This window comes from Mya arenaria, chromosome 15 (genome assembly GCF_026914265.1).
Source record: "Mya arenaria isolate MELC-2E11 chromosome 15, ASM2691426v1".
Classification (NCBI taxonomy): Eukaryota; Metazoa; Mollusca; class Bivalvia; order Myida; family Myidae; genus Mya; species Mya arenaria.
In genome coordinates, this window is record NC_069136.1 from 29,231,457 (window position 1) to 29,256,623 (window position 25,167).

Below are 25,167 nucleotides of genomic sequence, written 5' to 3' on the forward strand. Positions count from 1 at the left end.
AGGACCAAGTGTCCCTGCGACCCTGAACATCGAAGATTTTGTCGACTCATTTCTTCTCTGCGTTTCTGTCATAATTATCCGTCATTACACCTTCAATAAAGCACATTTCAACCAACCAACAGTCAAAATTATCATGAAAAAGTGTACTGCCACTCTATAGATTGTATTCATACATAATTTTCACAATGTTTCTACAAAAGATGCATTTACACATAATGTCATACAAAGGTGTATGTTAACAAATAGCGTAAGCAAATAATGTCTTGTGTAATTGTGGTTGTGTGCAAGGAATTGACAGGCCTCTGAAAGGATTTCTTAATCTATAGCATCATCAGGTCATCTAACATAAACAAGTGGGCCCAGATGGCCCTATATCGCTCACCCGATTAAAATGCCTACTATTTGAAACTACATATCAAATATCAAAGATCTTGGATTTGCACAAACATATTTTAAAATTAAAAACTTTTTTCCATCAAACTATATAGTGTGCACCTTTACAATAAAGAATACCAAAAAGAAAGATAGCTCTCAATATTAACAATTAAGCAGTCAGCCATTTTGATGACTCACTTAGATATTTAGTGTGACCACTACATATTACATGTTCAATAGTTATAGTGAAATCTAGCCCTGCCCCCTCTCAGCAGTGTTTAACAAACCAACATGGATTGAAGGAATTTGATTAAGGACCACCTAAGGAACATTTCTGTAAAATTATTTTGAAATCTGGCCAGCAGTTCCTGAGGAGAAGATTTTCAACTTTCAATCTCCTTACTGTGAAAACATTAATATTCGTGGTTTTCGTTGATTGGTTTATCCAGGAATTCAAGATCCCAACAAAAACTGGACCTTAAATTCTCAAATTATACTGCCTACCCAAAAAGGTATACATGTACTGCATCCTTTCTGTGTTTCCACAGTTTGCAAAAATGCTTAATTGAAATTCAATAGTATCACTTTTTTATATCCTTGATTTGGGTGCATTACTGGCCCTTAACTTTCCAATCAAGCAATAATTGACATTGGATTTGTGCTAATTGGCATATTGACCCACTGTAGCAAATGTCATAAATTGCATAACATAGGTTATAGATAGCACGAGATCGGCACACAGTCAATTTGCAGACTATTTAGTGTTTCACTTTCTATTTTTTATTACAAAAAAAAATCTTCGAATTAAGTACCCACAAAAATTGTCCTATTTTGAATAAAAAAACTTTTATGAGCAAACATCTGCAAGATATTTCATATTATATATCGGCTCACCTCAAAAACATTTCAGTGAAATTATTTTGAAATCTGGCCAGCGGTTTCTGGGGAGAAGTGTTTTTCTTGTGGTTGCCATCTACCTGGAACCATTTGATTTTAAAGGAATCTGGAACAGGACCATCCAAGAAATAAAATCATATAAAATCAGGTTGCAATTGGCCTAGTGGTTTCGGACCAGATGTTGTTCAAAGGAAAATGTTGCCTTCAGGGTATGGACAGTCAACTATCACAATAGCTCACCCTTGAACACTTTAAGTGCTCAGTTGAGCTAACAAGAGCACCGCGAAACGGAGCATTATACGCCCGAAGAAGATTCGGCTTGAGGTCTTTAATAAACATTTAGGTTATGCTAGTATACTGCTTACTAGGTGTGAAGTGTTTACAACAAAGGCTTAAACTTCCAATAATGAAACAAAATTGCTAACGCCCCCGAGTGAAATTAGCCTTTGAGGTACGGACCTGGAAAGCATGCTTGACAAATCCTTTTAATGTAGACTTGATTTTTATAAAGTTATTTGAAAATTGATTTAGTAGTAACCCAGTTATGGCCTGGACATGGAATTGCTAACGTCCCCCCCCCCCCATGGTGATTCAAGTGTTTGAGGTATGGACCTGGAAACTGCGCACGACACATCCTTTTAATGTAATGATGCTTTGTATAAAGTTATTTGAAAATGACTTTATTAGTAACCATGTTGTGGCCCGGACACGGATTTGCTAACGCACCCCCATGGTGATTCTAGTCTTTGAGGTATGGACCTGTAAATTGCGCGCAACACATCCTTTTAATGTAGTGATGATTTGTATAAAGTTATTTGAAAATCGCTTTATTAGTTACCAAGTTATGGCCCGGACACGGAATTGCTAACGGACGGACAGACGGACAGACGATGGAGGCCATAACATAATACGACCCTTCGGGCGTATAAAAATCTGGAAATTTTAACATCTGATATTTTGTTGTTGATACACAGAAATCCTTTGAGAGGCCATAAAACCTTAAACAGTTATACACCTTGCTATTTTTTATTCCCTTCAAAATTAAATACCACAGTTTATTCAAAAACTGCAAAATAAGACTGAAATATGACACAAAAATGCATTTTCTTCTTTAGGTATGGGACCACTTATTCAAGTTTCCATAGCCACTAATGCTTAAATAGTTTTTTTCCACATTAACTGAGCAATGATTGCATCAAGATCAGACATAGCCACATATTTAGGCTTTTACACTTCCAAAAATAGTATCCAGAATAAAAATTTATGTGATGTTAAAAACATTAATAATAATCTGAAAACCTATTCCCCTAAAATACCATAAGTAATTTCTCGTAGCCATATGCATGCAAACTGGGGTATGACCCCAGTCTAAATAAAGAAAGCGGTGTGTAAAACCGTCCAAAGACTCTCACTGTTTTCTCCACATTTCAACAATTTATCAACCACATGATATTGATATGATGTCGTCTTCCCCATTTCATAGTATACTTTGCAGCAAGACATTTTTTTAATAGGAATACAGCATGTAACTATGAGTAATATCATCCAATATGGAATAGTTTGCCCTTAAATACATGTAGTTGCCATTTACTCATGCACTGTTGAGTTTTATGGTTTATTCTGTAAAACTACTCAAATCATTTTGATCTTTGAAGATACAGGTCATCAGACATCTTGTGTTGAAATAAATGGGATGACATCAGTTCTAGCTGTTCAGGCCAATGCCAATGAGATCACATGACAGATCCATATTTAATCATTTAGATGAACTCTGACAATAAAAAATCAACAATTAAGCAGATTTGCTCAATTTCCATTTAGTAATGAAACCATCCCCAAATTTCTGTTTACAGACATAATTTGGTTATATTACCCGAGTTATTTAGAAGCTTTTGCACTGGCTAATATAAAGTTATAAGCGGCATTTTGCACTGAAACCATGAAAGTTGGCATTTATTTTTGGTCTTCTAAATAAAAAGTCATGGCTGGGCTGCTTGAGATTCAAGAAAATGCATTTTTGTTTACAATTTTATAACCATAGGTAGCTTATATTATGATAAACTAATTCTAACAACAATCAGTCAAGAAAGATGCTCCATTTATTCACTCCTTCATTTCTTCTATATATAGATATATAAATCAGTTTTCAATGTTAAATGTGATGATTGCAGAGAAATGTGCAGCACTGTATTAATTTATATATATATATCTAATTTAATCCTAAAGTTCAATTTTTGAAAGATCATTTTATGAGTTTGTCTTATAAAGGAGTGAATATGGAGAACTTAACCACATAATGATATTTTAAAGAATCCATGGTAAATATATTGTGCAACGAATATTATTAACAACATGCTCAAAAGAATGTTAAGACTGCAGTAATTTTAACAAAATCATTAAAGTGAAATGTTTTAACATTAAGATCCTATTTTACACTGCAAGGTGTATAACGGGCTGGATAACTGTACATACAGCTTCTAGAGACTCTTGACTCATCAATCAATAGTTTAATTACTTGCATTGTATGAAATATAGTTCTATTCTCTAATATTTATGTGCATGTAATTTGTGAGCAAATGATTTCCCAATAAACCAGTTTAAAAATATTCATTTAAACTTAAATCCGAAGAAACATATAAGAAGAGCACCTTGGGCTGCCAACACGCGTCTGTTGGGGTGTTCCAGTCCAACAAAGAACATAACTGAACAATGATCGAAGCCGGAGTTATGGGCCCTGCTACACATATGCAATGTCTCTGAACTCTGCCATTTGAATGTCATGAACTGTTTTTGAGTTATGACCCAGGTGTTAGTGTTTGCACATCAATGATGTGGACGTCAATGACACCGAGGCTATGACAATACCATCAGAACTAGTATTTAGTATTTGAACACCACAAAAAATGATTAAAATCAAGTGTTACGCTATATGAAGATGAAATTAATTGCCATTGAAATGACACCAGCTTTAGTTTATTTTTTTGTGTCTTTATAAATATTATATAACCTACATATATTGTGTAGATACATAATGCCTAACTCACTTTCAACAAAAATAAATGTTATGATATGAAAATGAACAAAGTGAACAAGTTATCAGAGTAAATTTTTGCTGTAAACTGTCTCAGAAAGCAGTATGTACAGTTGCCCAGTATATAAAATGAGCATTGATGGTGTAAGCCTTTGATGAAAAATTAAGTGGGTGGGGTAAATCTACCCCGGCAATTACCTTGACAACATCAACAGGAGTTGAAGCTATTGCACCAGCAAGGCCAGCTGTGAAACTCGACCTGAAAACAAGGAATTCACACTCTTAATCAATGTTAAACAAACTGTAAAGACAAAATGATTGCTCAGTGGTTGAATTAGGTGTGGCTTCTCAAAACTCATGTGGCTTAAAGTAGCAACATGTGAGTAAATAATTTATGATACTAAAAATATAGCCAATTGATTGTTTCATGGAGATCTAAAATTTAAATATACATGTAGGTACAGTAAAACTGCGATCGCTCGAGGATGCCGGGGACCATGCCAAAACCTCAAGGGAACCGATGTTTCGAACGACCCGAATTTCAATTTTCCAGTCAGTTATGAAATATCTTTCAGTGTATTTTAAGTTTGAAGTCGTCAAACCTACTGTTTACTAAGACACCGAATATGTGTTTCGTTATGGATAATCGCTCATATGTTCAAAGGCTGTCGTAAACTAAATGTATACTAAATGTAAAATGCAAAAAGAAATAACAATGAATGAATAAATAGAAATGTTTGTTTAAACAAAAAGCACATTATTGTAACATGCAACATTTAAATATGACAGTACATATTATGGCATTAGTCAGATTTAGGTTTAGCAAAATCAAGGATTGTTGATTGGCGCATCTTGTCGGTTTCGATATGGTAGTGTTTTATTTATATTTTCATTACTCATGTACATTTCTCACAATTAGCTTCTCATAATTATTATCTCAAATGCCCTTCAACTATTATCGGTCATGCGTAAACAGTAATAAACGGTTTTTCACATCTTATCATACTTCCTTTCAACTGTCATTGCAATTTTTACAACTTGCACAATTTTTAGCACCTAGAAATTTTTTGTTTACTTTGGAAAACGCGTTCGGGAAAAAGTTTAAAATTATGACCTCGAGGGAGCCATAAGGTTTTGTGCATGACTTGTGTACTTGGAACCAAATATATTGCTCGACTCCTCGACGTAGGTATATTTTATATGCAAATAGAAGGAAAAATGTTCGGGACCAAGCTCCGCCCTCGAGGGAATGCCAGTTCTCGAACGATTGCTTGTTTGAACGACCGCAGTTTTACTGTACTAAAATAACAGTGTCATAAAATTTAAACCTGTTAACTTGATCAAAACTAAAAGAATGCGAAAAATGTCTTTATGGAATTAAAAAAATCTACAGTAACCTACACAATAGACAAGACTCTATAAACACTTTACACTCATAAACAAACAAAAATCAGAACTCCACAAAACTAAACAGTCTTGAACAAACACAAGACAAGTCAATACAATACGAAAACACTATTGAACAAACACAAATCAGGACATCACAATACTATACACTCTTGAACAAGAGCAGTAACAGATGCCAATACCCCGCCAAATTAAAAACAGGACAACAATGAAAATTAACCAAGGGCGATAACTCAAAAAAATCTGCAGCCAGAGCTATGGTTCTTGTGCATTGCACTTCTCCTAAATAAGATATTTCTGTTTATGAAGTTTGAAGTCAATACCTCAAAGATTTTTCAAGTTACGCTGCAGACAAAAAAAATAAAATTGAAAATTAACAAAAGGCAATAATTAACAAGGCAGTCCAAAGGACGGCTATATCCCCTGCCGTCGTTTTTTAGTATATTTTGTTTTTCTCGCAACCTGATTGGTATGTTGAATCTGACCAAAATTGTACACAACCACTGGTCAAGAGTGGGAATATAGGAAATACAATTTTTTTTATCGGTAACCTAAATATTCTTGGATATATGAACAGATTATAAAAGGATATTTGTTTAAGTTACCATATTTCCTCGACTATAAGACGGGAAAATTGGGTCCCGATTTTTAACCTCAAAGTAGACAGATTTACTGCTGAAATTGTGTTATTTTTTCCATTTCCATAATTTTTCTTTACGATTAGGCTATGCGTATATCATGCAGACTAACTGGCATGCTTCAATACACATTTCATTAATCGTTTAATATACATTAATTTATCCGCAATCATCAATGGTTATTTATTATTTCTCCTATAAATTTAAGTCCTATCAACTGCAATCCATACAAACACCTGCGAAAATTTAACACATGTAATGGAATGTGTCGTGTTTGTCGGCTGCAGATCAAATGGTACAATTTGCAGCGTCACAGCACAAGCTGTGTAAACATCAAAGGTGCATGGCAGTAGTTTGTATTTATATATGTCAGCATTTACCTTGTAACCCCCATCTACTCCCAAGATTGCGTTTAGGCTGGTTAGAATTAACATACCATACGATCGGAAAAATAATAATCAATAATCCTCTCATGAGAGTTTACTATAAATATGAATGAACCCTTGGCTGTACGAAAAAAAAAAAAAAAATCCTTAACCGCGTAACATTGTTCTATTATTAACCTACCACCACATAAGAGAGTTCACAGTTGACATTAAATCTGTGATTTTCTTCCAAGCAAATGAACAAATTTAGTAGATAATTGACTGTTTAGCTTGAACATTACCACACACTTAAAGAAATTCAAGTGCTAGATTTGCTTTAAAAATTGACCCCGTCTTATAAACGAGTCTATACAAAAACACCATATTTCATGGGCAAGGTTATAGTTATTAGGGGTCGTCTTATAAGCGGATCGCCTTATAGTCGGGGAAATACGATATTCATATCGTGTGTAGTGTAGGTAAGATCAATGTCAAGGTTATTTTGGCTTAAACGAGCATGTGAACTATGACCTTTAAATGTCAGATGTGACCTTGACCAATGAGTTATGGACCCCGGTCAAGGTCAAGGCACATCCTCTCAATGAGAACAACATTTGTACCAAGTTATATGGCAATCCATCAATGCATAAGTAAGTTATAGCGTGGACACGATTATGTGTACTCTGACCCTTAAATGTCTTGTGTGACCTTGACCTTTGAGGTATGATAGATATGAGAAATGACCTAGTGACCTAGTTTTTAACCCCATGTGACCAATTTTATAACTCTTGTTAGATTTCATTAAAGCTGCACTCTCACAGATTTACCATTTTTACAACTTTTTTATTTTTGGTCTTGGAAAGAGCAAATTTGTGTGTAAATATCTGCAAACCAATGATATATCATTGCTGACAAAAACTCAGATCGTAGATTTTCATATTTCCGTACAAAAATTAATGTTTTATGGCTTAAACCGTTACTAACGGTTTAAGAAAAATGCAGAAAACATCAGTTTTTGAATTGAAATATAAAATCTTCGATCTATTTTTTTGTCAGCAGTCTTATATAACTGGTTTCCATGGATTTTCGCAAAAATTGGCTCGTTCGAAGACAAAAAAATAAAAAAATTGTCAAAACGTTCAATCTGTGAGAGTGCAGCTTTAAGGCAAACATTCTGACCAAATTTGAACATAACTGACTTTTCAATACCAATGTTTGGTTCGGGACACAATTTTTCAAAAATTTCACCTACTTACCTGGTTTCTGACCCCATGTGACCAAGTTTCTAACTATTCAACAACAATAAAGAAAAACAGTCTGATTAAGTTTCATGAATATTAGATTCCCTCTAGTGTGTTCCCAATATTTTTTCTAAGATTTGAACTAGTGACCTTGTTTTTGACCAATAAGACCCACTTTTAAAACGCAGTCGAAATTTTACCCCAGAGAACAATCTGGCAATGTTTGAACATAATCCAACCAATCACCATCATAAAAAAGATTTTTGAAAGATTTGACCTAGTGACCTAATTTTTTATCACATGTGACCCAGTTTAAAACATGTCCAAGAGTTCATAAAGGTAATCATTCTGATCAAGTTTCATGAATATTAGACCATACATAATGCCTCTAACGTGTTTCAAAGATTTTTCTATGATTTGACCTAGTGACCTAGTTTTTGACCCAATGTGACCCACTTTTAAAAGCAGTCCATATTTCATCAAGGGGAACATCATGACCAAGTTTTAACATAATCCTACCAATCATTACCATTTTAGACAAAAAAAATATATGATTTGACCAAGTGACCCCATTTTCAATCAAATGTGACCTAGTTTTAAATAAGTCCCAAGATTTCATCAAGAAATACATTCTGATTAAGTTTTATGAATATTTGACCAGGTATAATGCCTCTAGTATGATCCAAAGATTTTTCAAAGATTTGACCTTGTGACCTAGTTTTTGACCCCATGTGGTCCACTTTTTTCAGTGGTCCATATTTCATCAAGCTGTACATCATGACCAAGTTTGAACATAACTTAAACAATCATTACCATGATATGGTTCTGGACAAGATTTTTCTAAGATTTGACCTAGTGACCTAATTTTCAATCATATGTAACCCAGTTTTATTAACAACCAAGAGTTTATCAAGGGAAATATTCTGATTAAGTTTTATTAATATTTGACCATGTATAATGCCTCTAGTATGTTCCAAAGATTTTTCTAAGATTTGACCTAGTGACCTAGTTTTTGACCAAATGTGACCCACTTTTATGAACATTTTCTGATCAATGACTACCAAGATATGGTACTGGACGGACGGACGGAAGGATGGAAGGACAAACAACGCCAAAACAATATCCCCCTTCCGAAACCTTTGATTGGGCGGGGGATAATAATCAGGTCACCATGTCATAATTAAACCAGTGACCATCTAGCTAATTTGTGTGCGAATTGTGTGAAAACAGTCAGCGGATTGATAAAGACTGGTAAGTGGAAGAACTGTAGTTGATTGTGATAATTACAATTACTTGCTAAAATAGAATTGTCATTAAATAGCCAGCAATATGTATTCTTTCAAACTTGTCACATTAAAGTTTGACTTTAAAATGGACGTTCCAAATCAGCCTAAAAGTTTTAAATTTTCAAAGAGATCTTTTGGCACTAAAAAATTGAACACAGGGCAATCAACTCGCAATGGTTCCAAAGTCACTCGTCACTCAGACACAAATCAATATTCAACAAAACTTTACATTCTTTAACATACACAAATCAAGATTCTACAAAACTATATACTCTTAAACAGACACAAGACAAGACTCCACAAAACTAAACACTCTTGAGTAGACACAAATCAGGAATCCACAAAACTATACACTTTATGAACAAACACGCAACAGGACTCAAAAAAACTATACACTCTTGAACATACACAAAACAGGACTCAACATAACTATACACTCTTGAAATAGCACAAGACAAAACTTTCTGCACATACACAAAGTGTGTTTCTTTCGTGTCTCCCATGATATGGTGGTTTATGATGTACTTCTTGATCATGTCGTACGCTGGCAGTTCCACACCCACCACTATTGCAGCTCTCTGGGCAGTTGGACCTACACCCTGATATGGTAGGAGAAAGGGTTCAGTTAAGGGTGAGAAATAAGAGATACAAACACAATGTGGTTTGAAAGTTGCTGGATTCAGAAAAATACAGAGGAAAATACCCCTTGGATATCTATAGGGGCATTTGTGTACAAGCAATAATTTAATATTGTATCCCTGTAATTTTGGGACTGAAACAATTCCAATATGCATGCCACATTCTAACTATAACTACATAAAGGTACACATACCCTCCATAGTCCCCTGACTCCCTCCTGTCTGAAGATGTCATGGAATGCCCGTACCATTGTCTCCTTACCACTCAGGGAGGATCGCGCCTGCATACGCACCTGACAACAAACAGAAAATGTGAATATAAACAATACACAAACAGCTGGTTACAAACGCTTGTTCATTTTGCTTATTATGAGCAACTTAACGTATGTATATTTTTAACTATTCCTATATTTTCCCACATTTATTGTTAGATCACATTTCATGATGAACAATTTGAGTCACTAGATATAAAACTACATCCTGATTAATTGATCGACTAGACTAAAGTTAATTTGAACTTAGTGTGTAATAAACAAGGATGGTCCATGTAAGCCCTGATGCTTATTTCCAGTCACTAAAATATTTTAAGACAGAAAAACTCATATAATACTTAGAAGTATGTTGGCTTGCAGCCAGCACACTAGTCCAAAATACTAACATTTATGTGTTCATGACTTTTATGCATTTTAATCATGATACTAAAAAATATATAAAAAATATGTTAAGTATAATAAAGCATGTTATGTGTAAGTATATTGTTCCCTGAAGTTTTAAAGCAAATGTCATTCTGAAATTCAGACCAGAGGAATCAAGTGACCACCAATCACAGGAATCAAGTGACCATCAGTCACAGGAATCAACTGACCACCTGTCACAGGAATAAACTGACCACCTGTCACAGGAATCAATTGACTACCATTCACAGGAATCAACTGACCACCGGTCAATAAAACAACTGACTAAATGACACAGTAATCAACTGACCACCTGATACAGGAATCAATTGACTACCATTCACAGGAATCAACTGACCACCGGTCAATAAAACAACTGACCAAATGACACAGTAATCAACTGACCACCAGTCCCAGGAATCAACTGACCACCAGTCCCAGGAATCAACTGACCACCAGTCCCAGGAATCAAATGACCACCTGTCACAGGAATCAACTGACCACCAGTCACAGGAATCAACTGACCACCAGTCCCAGGAATCAACTGACCACCAGTCACAGGAATCAACTGACCACCTGTCACAGGAATCAATGGACTACCATTCACAGGAATCAACTGACCACCTGTCACAGGAATCAATGGACTACCATTCACAGGAATCACCTGACCACCTGTCACAGGAGTCAATGGACTACCATTCACAGGAGTCAACTGACCACCAGTCACAGGAATCGAATGACCACCTGTCACAGTAATCAACTGACCACACAGGAATGTTAGCTTGTTTGTCAACACATGAACATAATTCAGATGTTTTGAATATTAAAAAAAAGCCTTGAAATTATTTAATGATCAAACATAGTATGTCTTGTAACAGTATCTAATTTCAGAGACAAAACAAACAAAACTGTTCTGAAGGTGTAGCCATAGTGTATGTATGTGATTCATTGAATTTAAACAACATATTCCCAACCTTGGCTACACTGTAGAAAAATACCCAGGAATTCACAGAACAAAATAAAGTAAATTCAACATTTTCAATGAATTTCAATCAATTCTGGCATATTACCAGAAGTTATCTACTTAGATCTGCTTTACTAAGACTGTACCACATTAACCTATAGTCTGTTTCAACACTTGCTGATAATATTTTGTCATATCAGTTTACCTCATTGGAGGAAATAATTATACAGGTTAAGATGTGTTCCCAGACAAGCTTGCAGTAGACAGAAGCAACACTCATCATAGGCCAACCTACTAACAATAGTGAAGCATGATTTCTTACAAATATCAAACTGGTTATTGTTTGTTAATATGCATTTATCAAATTAAAGTTGAAAAGTGTTAACCTATAAAGTGAAATTCAATTCCTAAATTGTGCAATCTATTATCTGATTTGATTTGTTGTTATGCAATGAATATTACTGCTTTCAATATGAAACTTTCATTAACTGAATAAAACAATGTATGTAACGTAATCTTCAAATTAAACATAAATTTTAAATTTCAAGGAGTGGTTAAAATGAGATGGTCATCTGTCTTTTGAGGCATGCGCAAAAGGATTTAAAGTTTTGATTAAAGTCCATGGAAGTTTAACATAATAAAAACATAATATTATGGTCTTCATAATCAGTCAATTTACTTAAATTAAAAACTCCCACCTATTTTCATAACGTGTACACAGTTTAACTTCCTGTTCAACTATTCACCCCCTGGCTCTATACATCTGGACGAGGTTTCATTAACAATTTCCTTGTTTTCTTGTTATGCATTTAAATGTAAATTCAATATTTATCTGATTATAAAGAACATTAAGTATTTTACATCAATGTGTTTAATTTGAATTCCATAAATAGCCATTTCATGGATAGATGATACTTACTTCATTCTTATATGATCAAATTACACAACAAATTACAATGTTAACACTGCACTTTAGATGACACAGGCGACCGTTATGGACAAAATGGGCACTTATAATTTGTTGCAGCCATTTGATATGAAAACTACTAAAACAGACTGTCTAACAATAATACCACAGTATACAATGTCACAGTAACATTTCTAGCTTCAGAAGGGCACTTCAGCTGTAGGATGAATTGATTTTTTATTATGTAACAAAGTTAAGATGCAAGATCAACTTCCCAACGATAGCAATTTTTTAGCATAAAATTATATACTGGGTTTGTATTCAGAAATCATGAGCCTCTTAACAAGCTGTAACATGGGATGTACATGGACAATTCTGACCCATGGTTTGTTTAGTAGATTTTATGCAATATACAAATTCACCTTTTGAGGTCATTTCCGTCTGCAGACGCATGCATATGGATAAATTGTAAAACAAATGGTAACTGCTTGCCCCTACTTAGTGCAAAATTGTGTGGAAATGAGGGCAACCACACAATTCGTTGAAATTAATCTGAGAAAACAGCACTTGCAGGACATCATTTGCTATTGACATCAAAATGTTTTGAACATTATTAATTTCATTTTTTTGTTGTTTAACTAGCAATTACGCAATCAGGTTATTCTATTTAAATGATTACTGTTAGAGAATGATGATTTTGTTTAAATTTAAACACTTGGGTTTTTAAATTTTGGAGAAATCTAACTCAATCTTGAAGTTGAAAATTTGCATGGCAGGGTGGTGCTAAAATTAAGCTTCATGGCTAAAAGCATTAATAATGCTTTGAGAAATATGATTTTTTCGGCAGTTTTACTAAACATTTGAGATTTGCTCTATTAAGAATGATCTAATATGACTGAATTGAGGATTGATAAGCCTTTTTCTCAAAATGAAGGGTTTGGGAGGCAATTTCCCTGAAATATTAAGATCTTTAATGAAATGGGCAAATCATCCTTATGTTCTTACTTTGAGCACATCTGTCGGGTTGGCAAATGAGCTGGACACAATCCCTGCAACAATCCCGCAGAACACATTCACTGGTAACGATTCCTCTGAAATCACACACACAAAAATGAAATAAAAATAACTATACAAAATTGATAGGCTGAACATTATCAATGAGTAACAGGTCATGGCTCAGATTGGTTAAATTTGAGCTTTTTTCATTAATTTGTAAAAGCAATCACTTTTGTTTTACTGACCCATTCAAGATGGATTTTGACATGCACCAGTGCACTGAGGTTATACAGTCTTGACATAAGTTTCATAAACTCCTGTACTTATGGACCATATCACTTGCTGCTGATGAAAGAACAGATGGACAGATGGACAACACGAAATCTACATACCTTCACCAAAACTGAGTGCTGTATTAGGTATAAGATCATAATCATCAATAGTATGTGATTGTTGTGTAATGTCTTAGAGTTATACAGATCATGTTTATTTTATGGTCATTCTAATCATTGTCTTTATTTATGTACACATTAACACAAATAAGTCTATACAGGAAAGAAAGACTCAAAATCTGAGTGTCTGTGTTAAGTGCTTTTTGTTAAATTACAGCAGTTACAGTAATGAACAGGTCCCAATTTCTTTTAAAATGTAAATGAAGTCAAAACAACTGCAATTCAGTCAGAAGGTTAATTGAAAAAATATATTTCATTTTTTTAATTTGTCACCAGTTCTTGGTAAAGCAATTTCCTTATAGAGAGGGAAAAGCATTGACGACTTCTTTAGTGCTATTTTAAGTAGGAAAAGTAGGCCACTTGAAAGCCTGAATTATGTCATTACAGATGTGCCAGGCATCACGGGCCATCTTAAATAAGAACCACAAATCTATTGTTATCTACAGTCATACACACATCTATAGTAAGGCCTAAAAATGTTTGGTAGGAACAAATTTGTTTTTGTAAGAGCCTGAAACATAGATTTTAATCTTTTGGCCGGAATACACATTTAAGAGAGAAACTATCTGTCTGTTTTATGTCTGAGTCAGGGTAGGCATACCTGGGGACAACACATCCTGAATGTCTGCTAGGCCAAGTGCATTTATGAGATCATACATGGTATTTCATGACGCTACTGTGCATCTATTGCAGCTGTTAAATTGATTTTATTTCCCACTGTGTCATAAATTTATTGTAATTTCCATGAAATTATGTTTTCAATAAAGGTGCATTTGGTATTCTCTGCTTTGTCACAGCAAGTTAAAAAACAGAGCTGCTGGTCAAGGTAACTCATAGCTGATTTAGATGCAATTATTATCAACTTAGATGAGAAATAAGGAAAACAGAAAAATGAGCAGTCCTCCATAATCAAAATTCAGGTTTTAGAGGAGAAGACCAGTATTTGACCGATTTACAATCTGAATAAACCTTGACACAAATTTTGATAGTTGGAACTATTTCAAACAATTTGAATGCTCTGCATTCCAATGTTATTGATCCATTCAATATTATTGATCCAAACTTCAACACTAAATCATTACTATTATTTTCATGGGTAGTGTAACAGTCCTTTATATTATGTTGGCAAAGCTTCAACACTTACACTGGCATCATGTCAAGGGATATGATGTCATTTGCAAATCCCTCTTAGTCCAAGTATTACGTTCTGAACTTTGGCTACAACACATATTGCTATAACAAGATTGCAAGTATCTATAGACATCTTGGACTAAATATAATTTTGTGAACTGATCAAATCCACATTAATGTGTTCAACAACAAGAAATGGAAGAAACTGGGGCTCTGGGATTGAATTTAATAAGAATTGAACAAGAGGGCCATGATGGCCCTAAAACGCTCACCTAAGCAAAGGGCCACAACTCTACGATAAAGTATTAATAACAAGAGCTGTCACAGTATGTGACGAATGCCCCCGAATGTGACATTGACCTGTGAACAAGGTCTGTTCATGAAAAATTAATCTTGCCTTTATGTGTCAAATACATATGGCAAGTTATTTTAAATTAGGGGCATAATTTGAACAAACATTTACAAGCAATAGTGACTTTACATGTAAACTTGGCTAAAAATAGACTTCGCTCATGTAGACTTGGCTAAAAATAGGTTTAAGCGGCCATAATCCTACCTTGCTCATTTTCGGCAAACATGCGGTTCATGTAATGGTAGACACCAATTTTCACTGTGCCATAACTCGCCTGTCGCAGTAGTGCTGGTGCTATACTGAAATGGACCGTGAAAAAATGATATATTTCATCATTCAGGGACGCATTATTATGTATTACATAAAATCTGAGCGCTTTCACTGAACTGTGAAATCAATTGGCCAATACACTGAATGGAACCACTGATGCAAGTAGAAGTAAATGAGGACCAGCAGAGCATTGGCATTTAAAACTATTCTATCATACATAAAATAATTCTTTATAAAAAAAAATTTTTTTTTGATATATCAATTGCACCGGTGAAACAGTTATGTAATGTAAGAATAATAAGACAAAAGAATTACTGCAGACATTTAAAACTACAGTTAATATTAATATTACAAAGTCAAATGAAGGTTTGATCCATTAATATATAGCTATACAAAAATCATAATGGCTGCCTTTGTCTGCCTTACCCCGAGTATAATGCTGTAAGACCCTCCTCTTTAAATATTCTTAAAAGAGCATGTATCATTCCATTGTACTTCACTTGTGACAGCTTGGCATCAATACGCTGACCTTGAATTTGCAGACGAGTTTTTGTTGTGTCAATTGGAAATGTCCCTGTAACACAAGTAGATTAACAGGTCACAGTGAGTGAGAAACAGGTCACAGTGAGTGAGAAACAGGTCACAGTGAGTGAGAAACAGGTCAAACGGAGTGAGAGACCTTGTCACAAGGAGTGTGAGACAGGTCACACCGAGTGAGAGACATTGTCACAACGAGTGTAAGACGGGTCACACCGAGTGAGAGACATTGTCACAACGAATGAGAGACAGGTCATAACGAGTGAGAGACGGGTCACACGGAGTGTGAGACAGGTCACATCGAGTGAGAGACATTGTCACAACGAGTGTAAGACGGGTCACACCGAGCGTAAGACAGGTCACACCGAATGAGAGACAGGTCATAACGAGTGAGAGATGGGTCACACGGAATGAGAGACAGGTCATAACGAGTGAGAGATGGGTCACAATGAGTGAGAGACGGGTCACACCGAGTGTGAGGTGGGTCACACTGAGTGAGAGACGGGTCACACTGAGTGAGCTTTTGATAAATTATTCGAAATAGAATGTTACAGTAAGGCTATCAATACTTATAGATAGTATATTTTTCAAAGATAGTATATTTTTCAACCAAATAAATCATGAATCGGTTTGATGCTTCAAGGTTGAGAGGTTAAGAAAAGTAAGTCAGGTATGAGTATGTTATTGATTATGCTAAAATTATCTGCATCACAACTTAAGAAATGTTTAAAACCAACATATATATACAGGCATTTTTTCTAATCAGCTCAATGATTTGGTGACATCAGGAGTAAATTCATTAACTTATTGAAGGACTTTGTAAATAAAAGTAATGTCTGGACTGAACCTATTTTAAAATGATTTCTTTTTCATATCAATACGCAGAAACAAGATGAACAAAAGTTATAAACCTTTTGAACTATTTGCATACCTTGGGTCAAAAAGTGTAAATAAACTTGTTCACTCTTAAACATCATGATTGTAAACAGATAGCATACATCAAACATCCTATCTAATAATCTCTAGTGAACAACTGTGTATACATGTAACATAGATGTGACAGCATGCTCTAGCAGCAGCAAGGTCTATGTGTCATATACTTTTATTAGGATTTCAAATACAATATTTTTTTCATTACTGTTATATGAAATAAGTTGCACTAAGGTACCTAGATAGAATATAGAACTAAATATGGCATTCAACCATGTTGCACTACATTTACATGTGTAAACTGACATGAACTGTAATTTGATGGAACCCACTTTCCTTGGCATAAACACTCTCTCATCCTCCTTGGCCCATCGGTGGACAGAGGAATTACGATTGACGCATTACTGGGAGGTGTTAACACTAGTGTTTGAAAATCGGACTCCATTTGCTATCGATAATCGAATCGAATCGGACCAGGCATTTTGATTTACTATCGGACAATAATCGAATGTTCATAATATCAGTAAGGAATACATTCTTAATACATAGTATCATCATGATTATTTAAATGGTTAAACCTGAAATCAGTACATGTGATGATATAGTCATGCTTTTTGCATTAGTTAGTAAATTCCCATATCCTTTAACTGTCTTTAACAATAATCGAATGTTCATAATATCAGTAAGGAATACATTCTTAATACATAGTATCATCATGATTATTTAAATGGTTAAACCTGAAATCAGTACATGTGATGATATAGTCATGCTTTTTGCAACAGTTAGTAAATTCCCATATCCTTTTACTGTCTTTAATAATTTAACGAAACAACATAACAACTTAACACAGACTTAATAAAAGCACATTAATTGCAAAATGATGCACACCGAATCAAGTAAGTTATGTTAAAATTTTATCCATGTAAAAGCATATTCAATATCTGTGAACAAGCTTAACATTCAAGTACCTGTATATTGAACATTTCATTAGAATATCTTTATTTCATCAAGCATTCAACAAAAGAGTAAATTAGGTAATTGCAAACGATATCAAAACAGGTTTTAAAATCAGAATGCATCGAGCCGGGATCCCTGGTATTTACAGGTAAGACTGGACTACATCATAGAGACAGGTTATTGTAGAATGTTTTATGAAATATATAAACAATTAAAACAATTTATAATTTTGGAAGAGTTTGTAAGCTTTTAAGCAAAAGTGTTTACATTCACCGAAATGGTGTAAGACAGTGACCTCCCTTGATAAAAAGGAACTCAACGAGAATTTAGCGGAAGGAAAAAATGACATTTACTGGACTTTTACCGCAAAACAAAAAATACGTAATTTACCTGAAGTAACATGTGCAACATTGATTGTGACAACCACTATCAATTGTCGCCGACATAGCACTGTCAGCGACGATTTTTTCGATAGTACTCGATTATCGTTTCATCACTAGTTAACACCACAAAACTCGGCAGAAACTGATCTCCTTGAGTATCTAAATTTGTTTCAGTTATTTGAATACTTTTCCTCATGGTGTTGTTTCAATATTTTTTCAGAATAAACCTTTAAAGGAGCGCAATATAGACCTGTTGATGCCCATTTTTATTTTTAAATGCATTTATTTTAAGTAACCCATTTGTCTTCAAGTCCCAGTATCTTTAAGCAATGTTAACTTACTTTATTGTTTGTATATTATCCAATCCCTTCCTCTACCCTTTTAACCCGTTTATTAAACAATAAAAATGCATTTATCACAGTAACAAATATGCCCCAAAACCAAAAGTATAATCTAAATTTAGCATGTGCAATGTCTTGTCAAAAACTGCATATCACATGACTTTCATGCTGCTAAAAATATGAAAAAATATAAAAACATTGCTTTTTATACTAATTAATTCCATTTTTTACTATGAAGTACGAATGTAATTGGTTTAAATACATTTTTAAACAAAATAATCATACTTCCACTATTATTTTCATAAAACATTTTAATTGAATGCTAAATTATATTCATTTGAAGAAAATGTAGGTAATAAGACATTTGTATTGACAGATAAAATTGGCAATTTTTCACTTAACTATTATGTAGAATGCAGAAACACGAATGATATGTACATGTGTATATCAACTTAATGAAATAATGACAGAAATAATCTTCAAACTTACATAGTACTCAACATCTCCATTACTCCAATCCAATTAAGTTCTAAACACAGTAAGAGTATGAGGTAACAATGGTGAAACAAAAACACTCGCTATGGTGTTATATTTTAATAATATGGTATCAACAGGCAATTTAAAATGCTGATGTTAAACCAAAAAATATGAACGGTAAATAAATATCTGAATGAAATAGAGATGAACTTTTATGGAATATGTTCTTTTCATAAAAAAAAAATGAATGGATGTGCGAATGTTTGACTTATATTTTATAAACAAAATCACTTAACATGTAATTATTTAATATCAACAGTAGCAATGCATTAAATGAGGTCAATAAATCAATACAATCCAGCTATCACAGGCGCTACAGGTTATTTAACCCTCTGCGGAAAACAAGCAACTTGCAGATTTTGGCGTAGAACGGGTAATGAACACTGTGGAATTCTGCAATTTACTTGTAAAATCAGCAGAGTTACCAAGGAAAATGGAAGTTCCACGTGGAGTGGACAGTGGGACTTCTCAGTGTTTGGGCTTAAAATGTACATTTAGTAAGGAAATTGACAGAAACATCATCGTCCGTTGAATGAAAATTATTACCAACCACATTCAGCTGTTACTGATGCAAGTCCTCCATAAACAAAGGGTTCCCAGGAGATCTTTCTTTGCCCCATTAAACAGCGGAGGTATCCAAGGTACAAAGATGTTGGTCTTAGAAGTGAGTCTGAAAACAATAATACACTATGTCACTATGTACTTATAATGTGACTGTATATGCAGTTTTGAGGCTTTAGTCGAGCATTAATATATCATGATGAGCTTGATAAAAGAAACAAACAATACTGAGTGTACATATATATAAATATTGTAATGCAGACAAGGTTTTTTGCTCTAAACACTGTTTTACATCAAAATTTTAAACATTTCAAGCTCTGATGGTTTCTTCATGGGGCTTGATTCATTTAACAGGTCTGATCAAAGTGAATCGGTGTAAATTTTGATACCCTGATGTGGAACTCATAGTGACAAGTCATATCATCTTAAAATAAATACAGTTCTGTGGTCCAGTGGTTTAACACTTCAACAACATACTGCTTAGGCCTAATGGAGACAATACATACATATTAAATTAAATTTTGGAACACTTCACGAGGGCCAAATAAAATGCCTTTATTGCTAAACAACAGTGCACTTCTTACCGAACTACCACTTTTCGTTTTACTCAGTGGAGTTCCTGCATTCCGGACATGAAATCTTATTTACCACTATCAGCTTTCCTTGGCGTTTACTCTCTTACACCCTTCGAGGCCGATCAGCGGACCAAAAAATTACCATCGCCACGTTACTCTGAGGTGTAAACACCTTGAAACTCTCAACCGATAAGAATCTCCGACTGTACATGTATCTTATTTTGTTAAATCTATATATATGAATACCGGTACTTTTCTCTAATTGTGTTGTTTCAATATTTTTCAGACTAGCACATAAACGATTGGTAATTCTTTAACGGCACTCAAATTCAATATACATGTATATGTCCATGTCCAGTTTTGATCCAATTCTAATGCATTATTATGTATCTAACTTATTTGACTTTAGTCCCAGTATCTTAAGTACCAGGGCTTCCATTAAGAATTTGAAACTGGAAGTATGAACTTCCTTTCCATCAATTTTGGAAGTTTTTAACTGAAATTTGGAAGTTTAAGTCTCCCGAAAACAGTATCTTTTTCCACTTTTTTCAACCAGTATGTTAAAAATCAAATAATATAACCTGCCAAATTCTACGCCTTATATTATAATGCTTCAATTTACTGAAACACTGATTGAAATTGTGACCATAAAAGTAATATTGACACAGGTTTTGATATTTTGAACTTCCAAGCTTTCAACTTTGGAAGTTTTCTTGAAAATTATAGAAGTTTTTGTACTCCCAAGGAATCAACTTTGGAAGTTTTAACCCATTTCTAGGGAGTAATATACTTCTCTTGACTTTTTGATTTTTTTTAACCAGTTTGATAAAAAAAAAATCATTTTTCGCAATAACAAATATGCCACAAAACCCAAAAGTAGTCTAAATTTAGCGCACAATATGTCACTACGAAATCTACATATCACGTGACTTCCACACTGCCAAAAATTCTAGATTGCCTTTAATACGAATAATTTCCTTTTACTTACTAATAAGTAATGGTTTAAATATTTTTTAAACACAATATTCATACTTAGTTAAACTGAATCTTTCATATATTCATTTAAACTAAGGAAATAGATTACAACAATATCTTCATAGAGTAAATCAGCAATTTTTAAAACCTGAAACATGAGTTACCTTCATACTTTAATAACCTGCAGGGCTCGACATTAACCACTGCCCGATTGCCCGGGGCAAGTAATTTTTGCAGGCGGGCAGTAGTTTTTAGAATCTACCTGCCCGATCGGGCAGTAACAAAAAAAACTCGTTATAGTGGCGACTTTTCTGGTAAAAAATAATAGTCCGTAATCTCCTTCTTGGAGAGTATTTATCAAACCGAAACTAATGCACTCATTGGTTGTTGACTCGAAAAATCGGGTCAAACGGAGCTCCTCGGACATTTTCATTAGAAACTACGATGGCGAAGACTGCCGAATATTTTCCGATAGAGCTCGAGTAATTCCGTCTAGATCCGTTGGCCAATCGCGTGAGCTGCACCAAATCCATATAACTAGCATTCCAGTTAATGCCCTCACAATGTACACAAATCGTCAAATGATGTTTTGAGAGCCCCTGTAAAGTTTTTTTTTAATGTTTCAAACGAAAAAAGGCTAAGTCATCCGAGAAAAAGACCAGCTATGAAAAGAAACGAAAACGACGCTGGGTCGAGTCTTGGGGAAACAATTTTCCTGGACTCAGACACAGCGAGAATGGTCATTTTGACTATTATTCGGACTGCTCCAATTTTCGGATGCTCGGTTTTTGGAACTTTACATTGCGATAAATTGTAATTTACTTCAAAATAAATGTAAGATTACAAGGCTAAGATTATAAGAGGTTGACTGTTCGTTCTTATTATTCAATTTAATTTCATCCTTAATAATTTGAATGTATGTGCTATTAGTTACAAATTTCATGACAACTGATTTATTTCAAATACAGCAAGCCCTGATGTGCAGGTTGAATCTGGAAATGGGTTTTGATGTGAAGTATAACAACAAAATGAGCCCCAAAAAATTGGGCAAGTAAAAAATCCATTCGGGCAAGTGAAAATGGCTAGGTGGTTGCCCGAAGGGCAACCAAGTATTAGAATAAGCGTCAAGCCCTGACCTGATAATAAACAATGCAATGAAAATATTATGTAGAATGCGGAAACACAAATGAAATGTACCACTACAGAAATAATGACAGGAAAAGTAACACAGTAAGAGTATGACGTAACAATGGTAAACAAACAAACACATGCTATAGTGTTATATTCTAAATGTGTGGAGATCAACAGGCAATTTACAAATGTTAGTTCAAAGGTAAATTAATAACCAAATGAAATATAGATGTATTTTTATGGAATATGTTTGTTCGTTCTTTTTTACAAGGAAAAACTAACAAATGTGAAACTGATTTACTGATTTTTATAAATGAAATAACTGCTAAAGTATTTTTTTTTAATTAACAAAAATACCGTTTAGTACAGCATTACTTTTAGCTAGTCCACTTAAATGGCCGTCAACGAGTCTTGTGACGATTCTTTAACTATGGCAGACTCGTGATGTCCACCATCCCAGCAAAAAGTAACAAACAGTCCTTACGCAGAAAATTCTCGCGGCCACAATTTTTGAAATTATCTCCGTTATAAATTCAAATTTCTACGAAAATATATCTGCCTACTATTAAAACACATATTTTTATGTCATTATGCCAAAAAAGATGTTCAGATATCATAAAACACTTACATGTGTCGATTGTTTATTAAGTATCCCGATATCTGTAAATCTTGGACAAATCTGAAAGGTTGGGTACATGTATAACGGTATTCATGACCAAATCCAGAATGTATTTATGTGAACATCACAACTCTTATGACAAGTTAAATCAAGTTTAGATCACTGTCGGGTAGATTCTATTTATTGAAAAACTTAAGTCATAATTATTCAAAATCGATGCATAATAATACTATATATTCTTTCAGCCGGTCTTGAATGGTAGAGAGTTGTAGCATTATCGGGATACACAAGACATTTCAAAATAATAAAAAAGTATTCCTGATCAATCGCTCATTATGCACCAGTCAATTGTAACCACGCCCCCCCCAGGTCGGGGGGTATACCGGGGATAGCTGGGAAAAGGGCCGTGATTTTACTTTCCCAGTGGCCTCGCAGGACCGCGGTGGTTTTGTCATAGCGCCAAATTTAGCAGAAACTGGGCCTTATGTAGAGACCCTGGGGTGCGGGGGCATTTGTCCGGGGTTTAACCATCAGTTTGTCCCCGCAGGACGGGTATTTTACCCGGGCCGGAGTTGGCTGGACCGAAAGTCGAAGTCCCAGCTATTCCCCGGAACCCGGGGGGGGGGGGGGCGGTGTAATGATGAATCGTTACACAATAGCCACCTCAAAAACTTACGAAAACAAACGGGAATTTTCATTGGGTAAGCCATAAAAGCCAACTGGCCAAAAGAGACAAGTTATCCATTTTCGCGATAGCCTACGTGACTTGTACTGGCTGTATTCTTCAGTCCATATTTTACGATGTAGTTCTGAATATTTTAGCAAAATACCACGGCTAACAATACAACATACACTTTTAATACAAAAAATTATCACTACCACACATACTTACATTCAAAAAAATCTTAATTTTCCTATAGTATCTAGTACTGGGTTGGTCCGAAATATTTACACTTGAAAAGTTGTAAGGACACCGTCGTTGATTGATACAGTATGCATGCGCCGTCTAGCGGTGACCCGGATGAGGTCACACTACACCATGTATGTCTACTTGTGTATAGTCTGTTTCAATATTGAATGGCGCGAAGTCCTTTAACAGTCTTACATTTAAGGATCATTTCATTAACGTTTCCACATTCGTTCAGAGGACACAATATGACCCTTCTTTCAACAATTCAACGATTTTAAAATCTACGTACTCTTAACAGCAAACTAGGGAATGTATATTGTCATGTTAAATATATATTATCTTATGACGAAAAGAAAATCATTGACAAGCTTAATATAGATTCTATAGGTATCTGGTGTTTACGGCACAAGTCCCAAAATACTTGAACCACAGGTGCTCGTCACATTGTCAGTACAGTAATACATAACTTTTTTTTCATTATTTTTTTTTAAATATTTTATTTTATTTATATTATTTATTTATTTTTTATTATTTATTTATTTCTGTCAATATAGTGAATACATGTCATTTAAAATATTATTCCACAATTTTTCATATTCGGGCACAGGCAAATACAGCTAACATCGGACAAATAACTGGGCCAATATGAAATCACCTAATTAATAACATAATAATATAATCTTACTCAATTTCGGCGGAAATGTAGACACAAAAGTAGTAAAAAGTGTGGAACGAAAAAGGGAAGACATGGAGATGTTGATATAATCATTAAACCAGCACCTGATATAATTTTAAAACCCCGGATGGGCTTAAAATACATGTATCACAAATTTATGGAGCTAAAGAAAATTGTATAAATGTCGTCGTGCTTAATATTAAAAAACAAGACAATGCAGTAGATTGTGGATAATATGCCATTGCACACGCTACATCTTTCTGTTATACGAAAAAAGCCTGTTTTGACTGAATATTTAATTCACTAAAGCTCAGAGAACATTTAGTATTATGTTTAGAAAATCAAGAGATGTCCGAATTCTCCCCATCACAACAACGATCCACGATCAGTGGAAGGCGGAAAAAACAAAAA

At 34.4% G+C, this 25,167-nt stretch overlaps 1 protein-coding gene across 2 annotated transcripts in view; it reads right to left on the bottom strand.

Annotated features, from left to right (window-relative positions):
• The window catches only part of LOC128219766 (kidney mitochondrial carrier protein 1-like), a 38,486-nt gene extending 14,314 nt beyond the window's left edge, over nt 1-24,172 (bottom strand). Inside the window, exons 1-9 of one of the 2 annotated variants that reach the window (XM_052927732.1) lie at nt 24,063-24,150; nt 23,180-23,230; nt 19,860-19,979; nt 16,051-16,198; nt 15,559-15,653; nt 13,429-13,514; nt 10,073-10,171; nt 9,715-9,839; nt 4,502-4,562 (exon numbers count right to left, since the gene is read on the bottom strand). In XM_052927732.1, the coding sequence (XP_052783692.1) occupies nt 4,502-4,562; nt 9,715-9,839; nt 10,073-10,171; nt 13,429-13,514; nt 15,559-15,653; nt 16,051-16,198; nt 19,860-19,929 (684 nt within the window). In that variant the 5' untranslated portion in view covers nt 19,930-19,979; nt 23,180-23,230; nt 24,063-24,150. Of the gene's footprint in view, nt 1-4,501; nt 4,563-9,714; nt 9,840-10,072; nt 10,172-13,428; nt 13,515-15,558; nt 15,654-16,050; nt 16,199-19,859; nt 19,980-23,179; nt 23,231-24,062 lie in introns of both variants that reach the window. The other variant, XM_052927733.1, reaches the window with a different exon arrangement.
• Between the last annotated feature and the right edge of the window lie 995 nt (nt 24,173-25,167).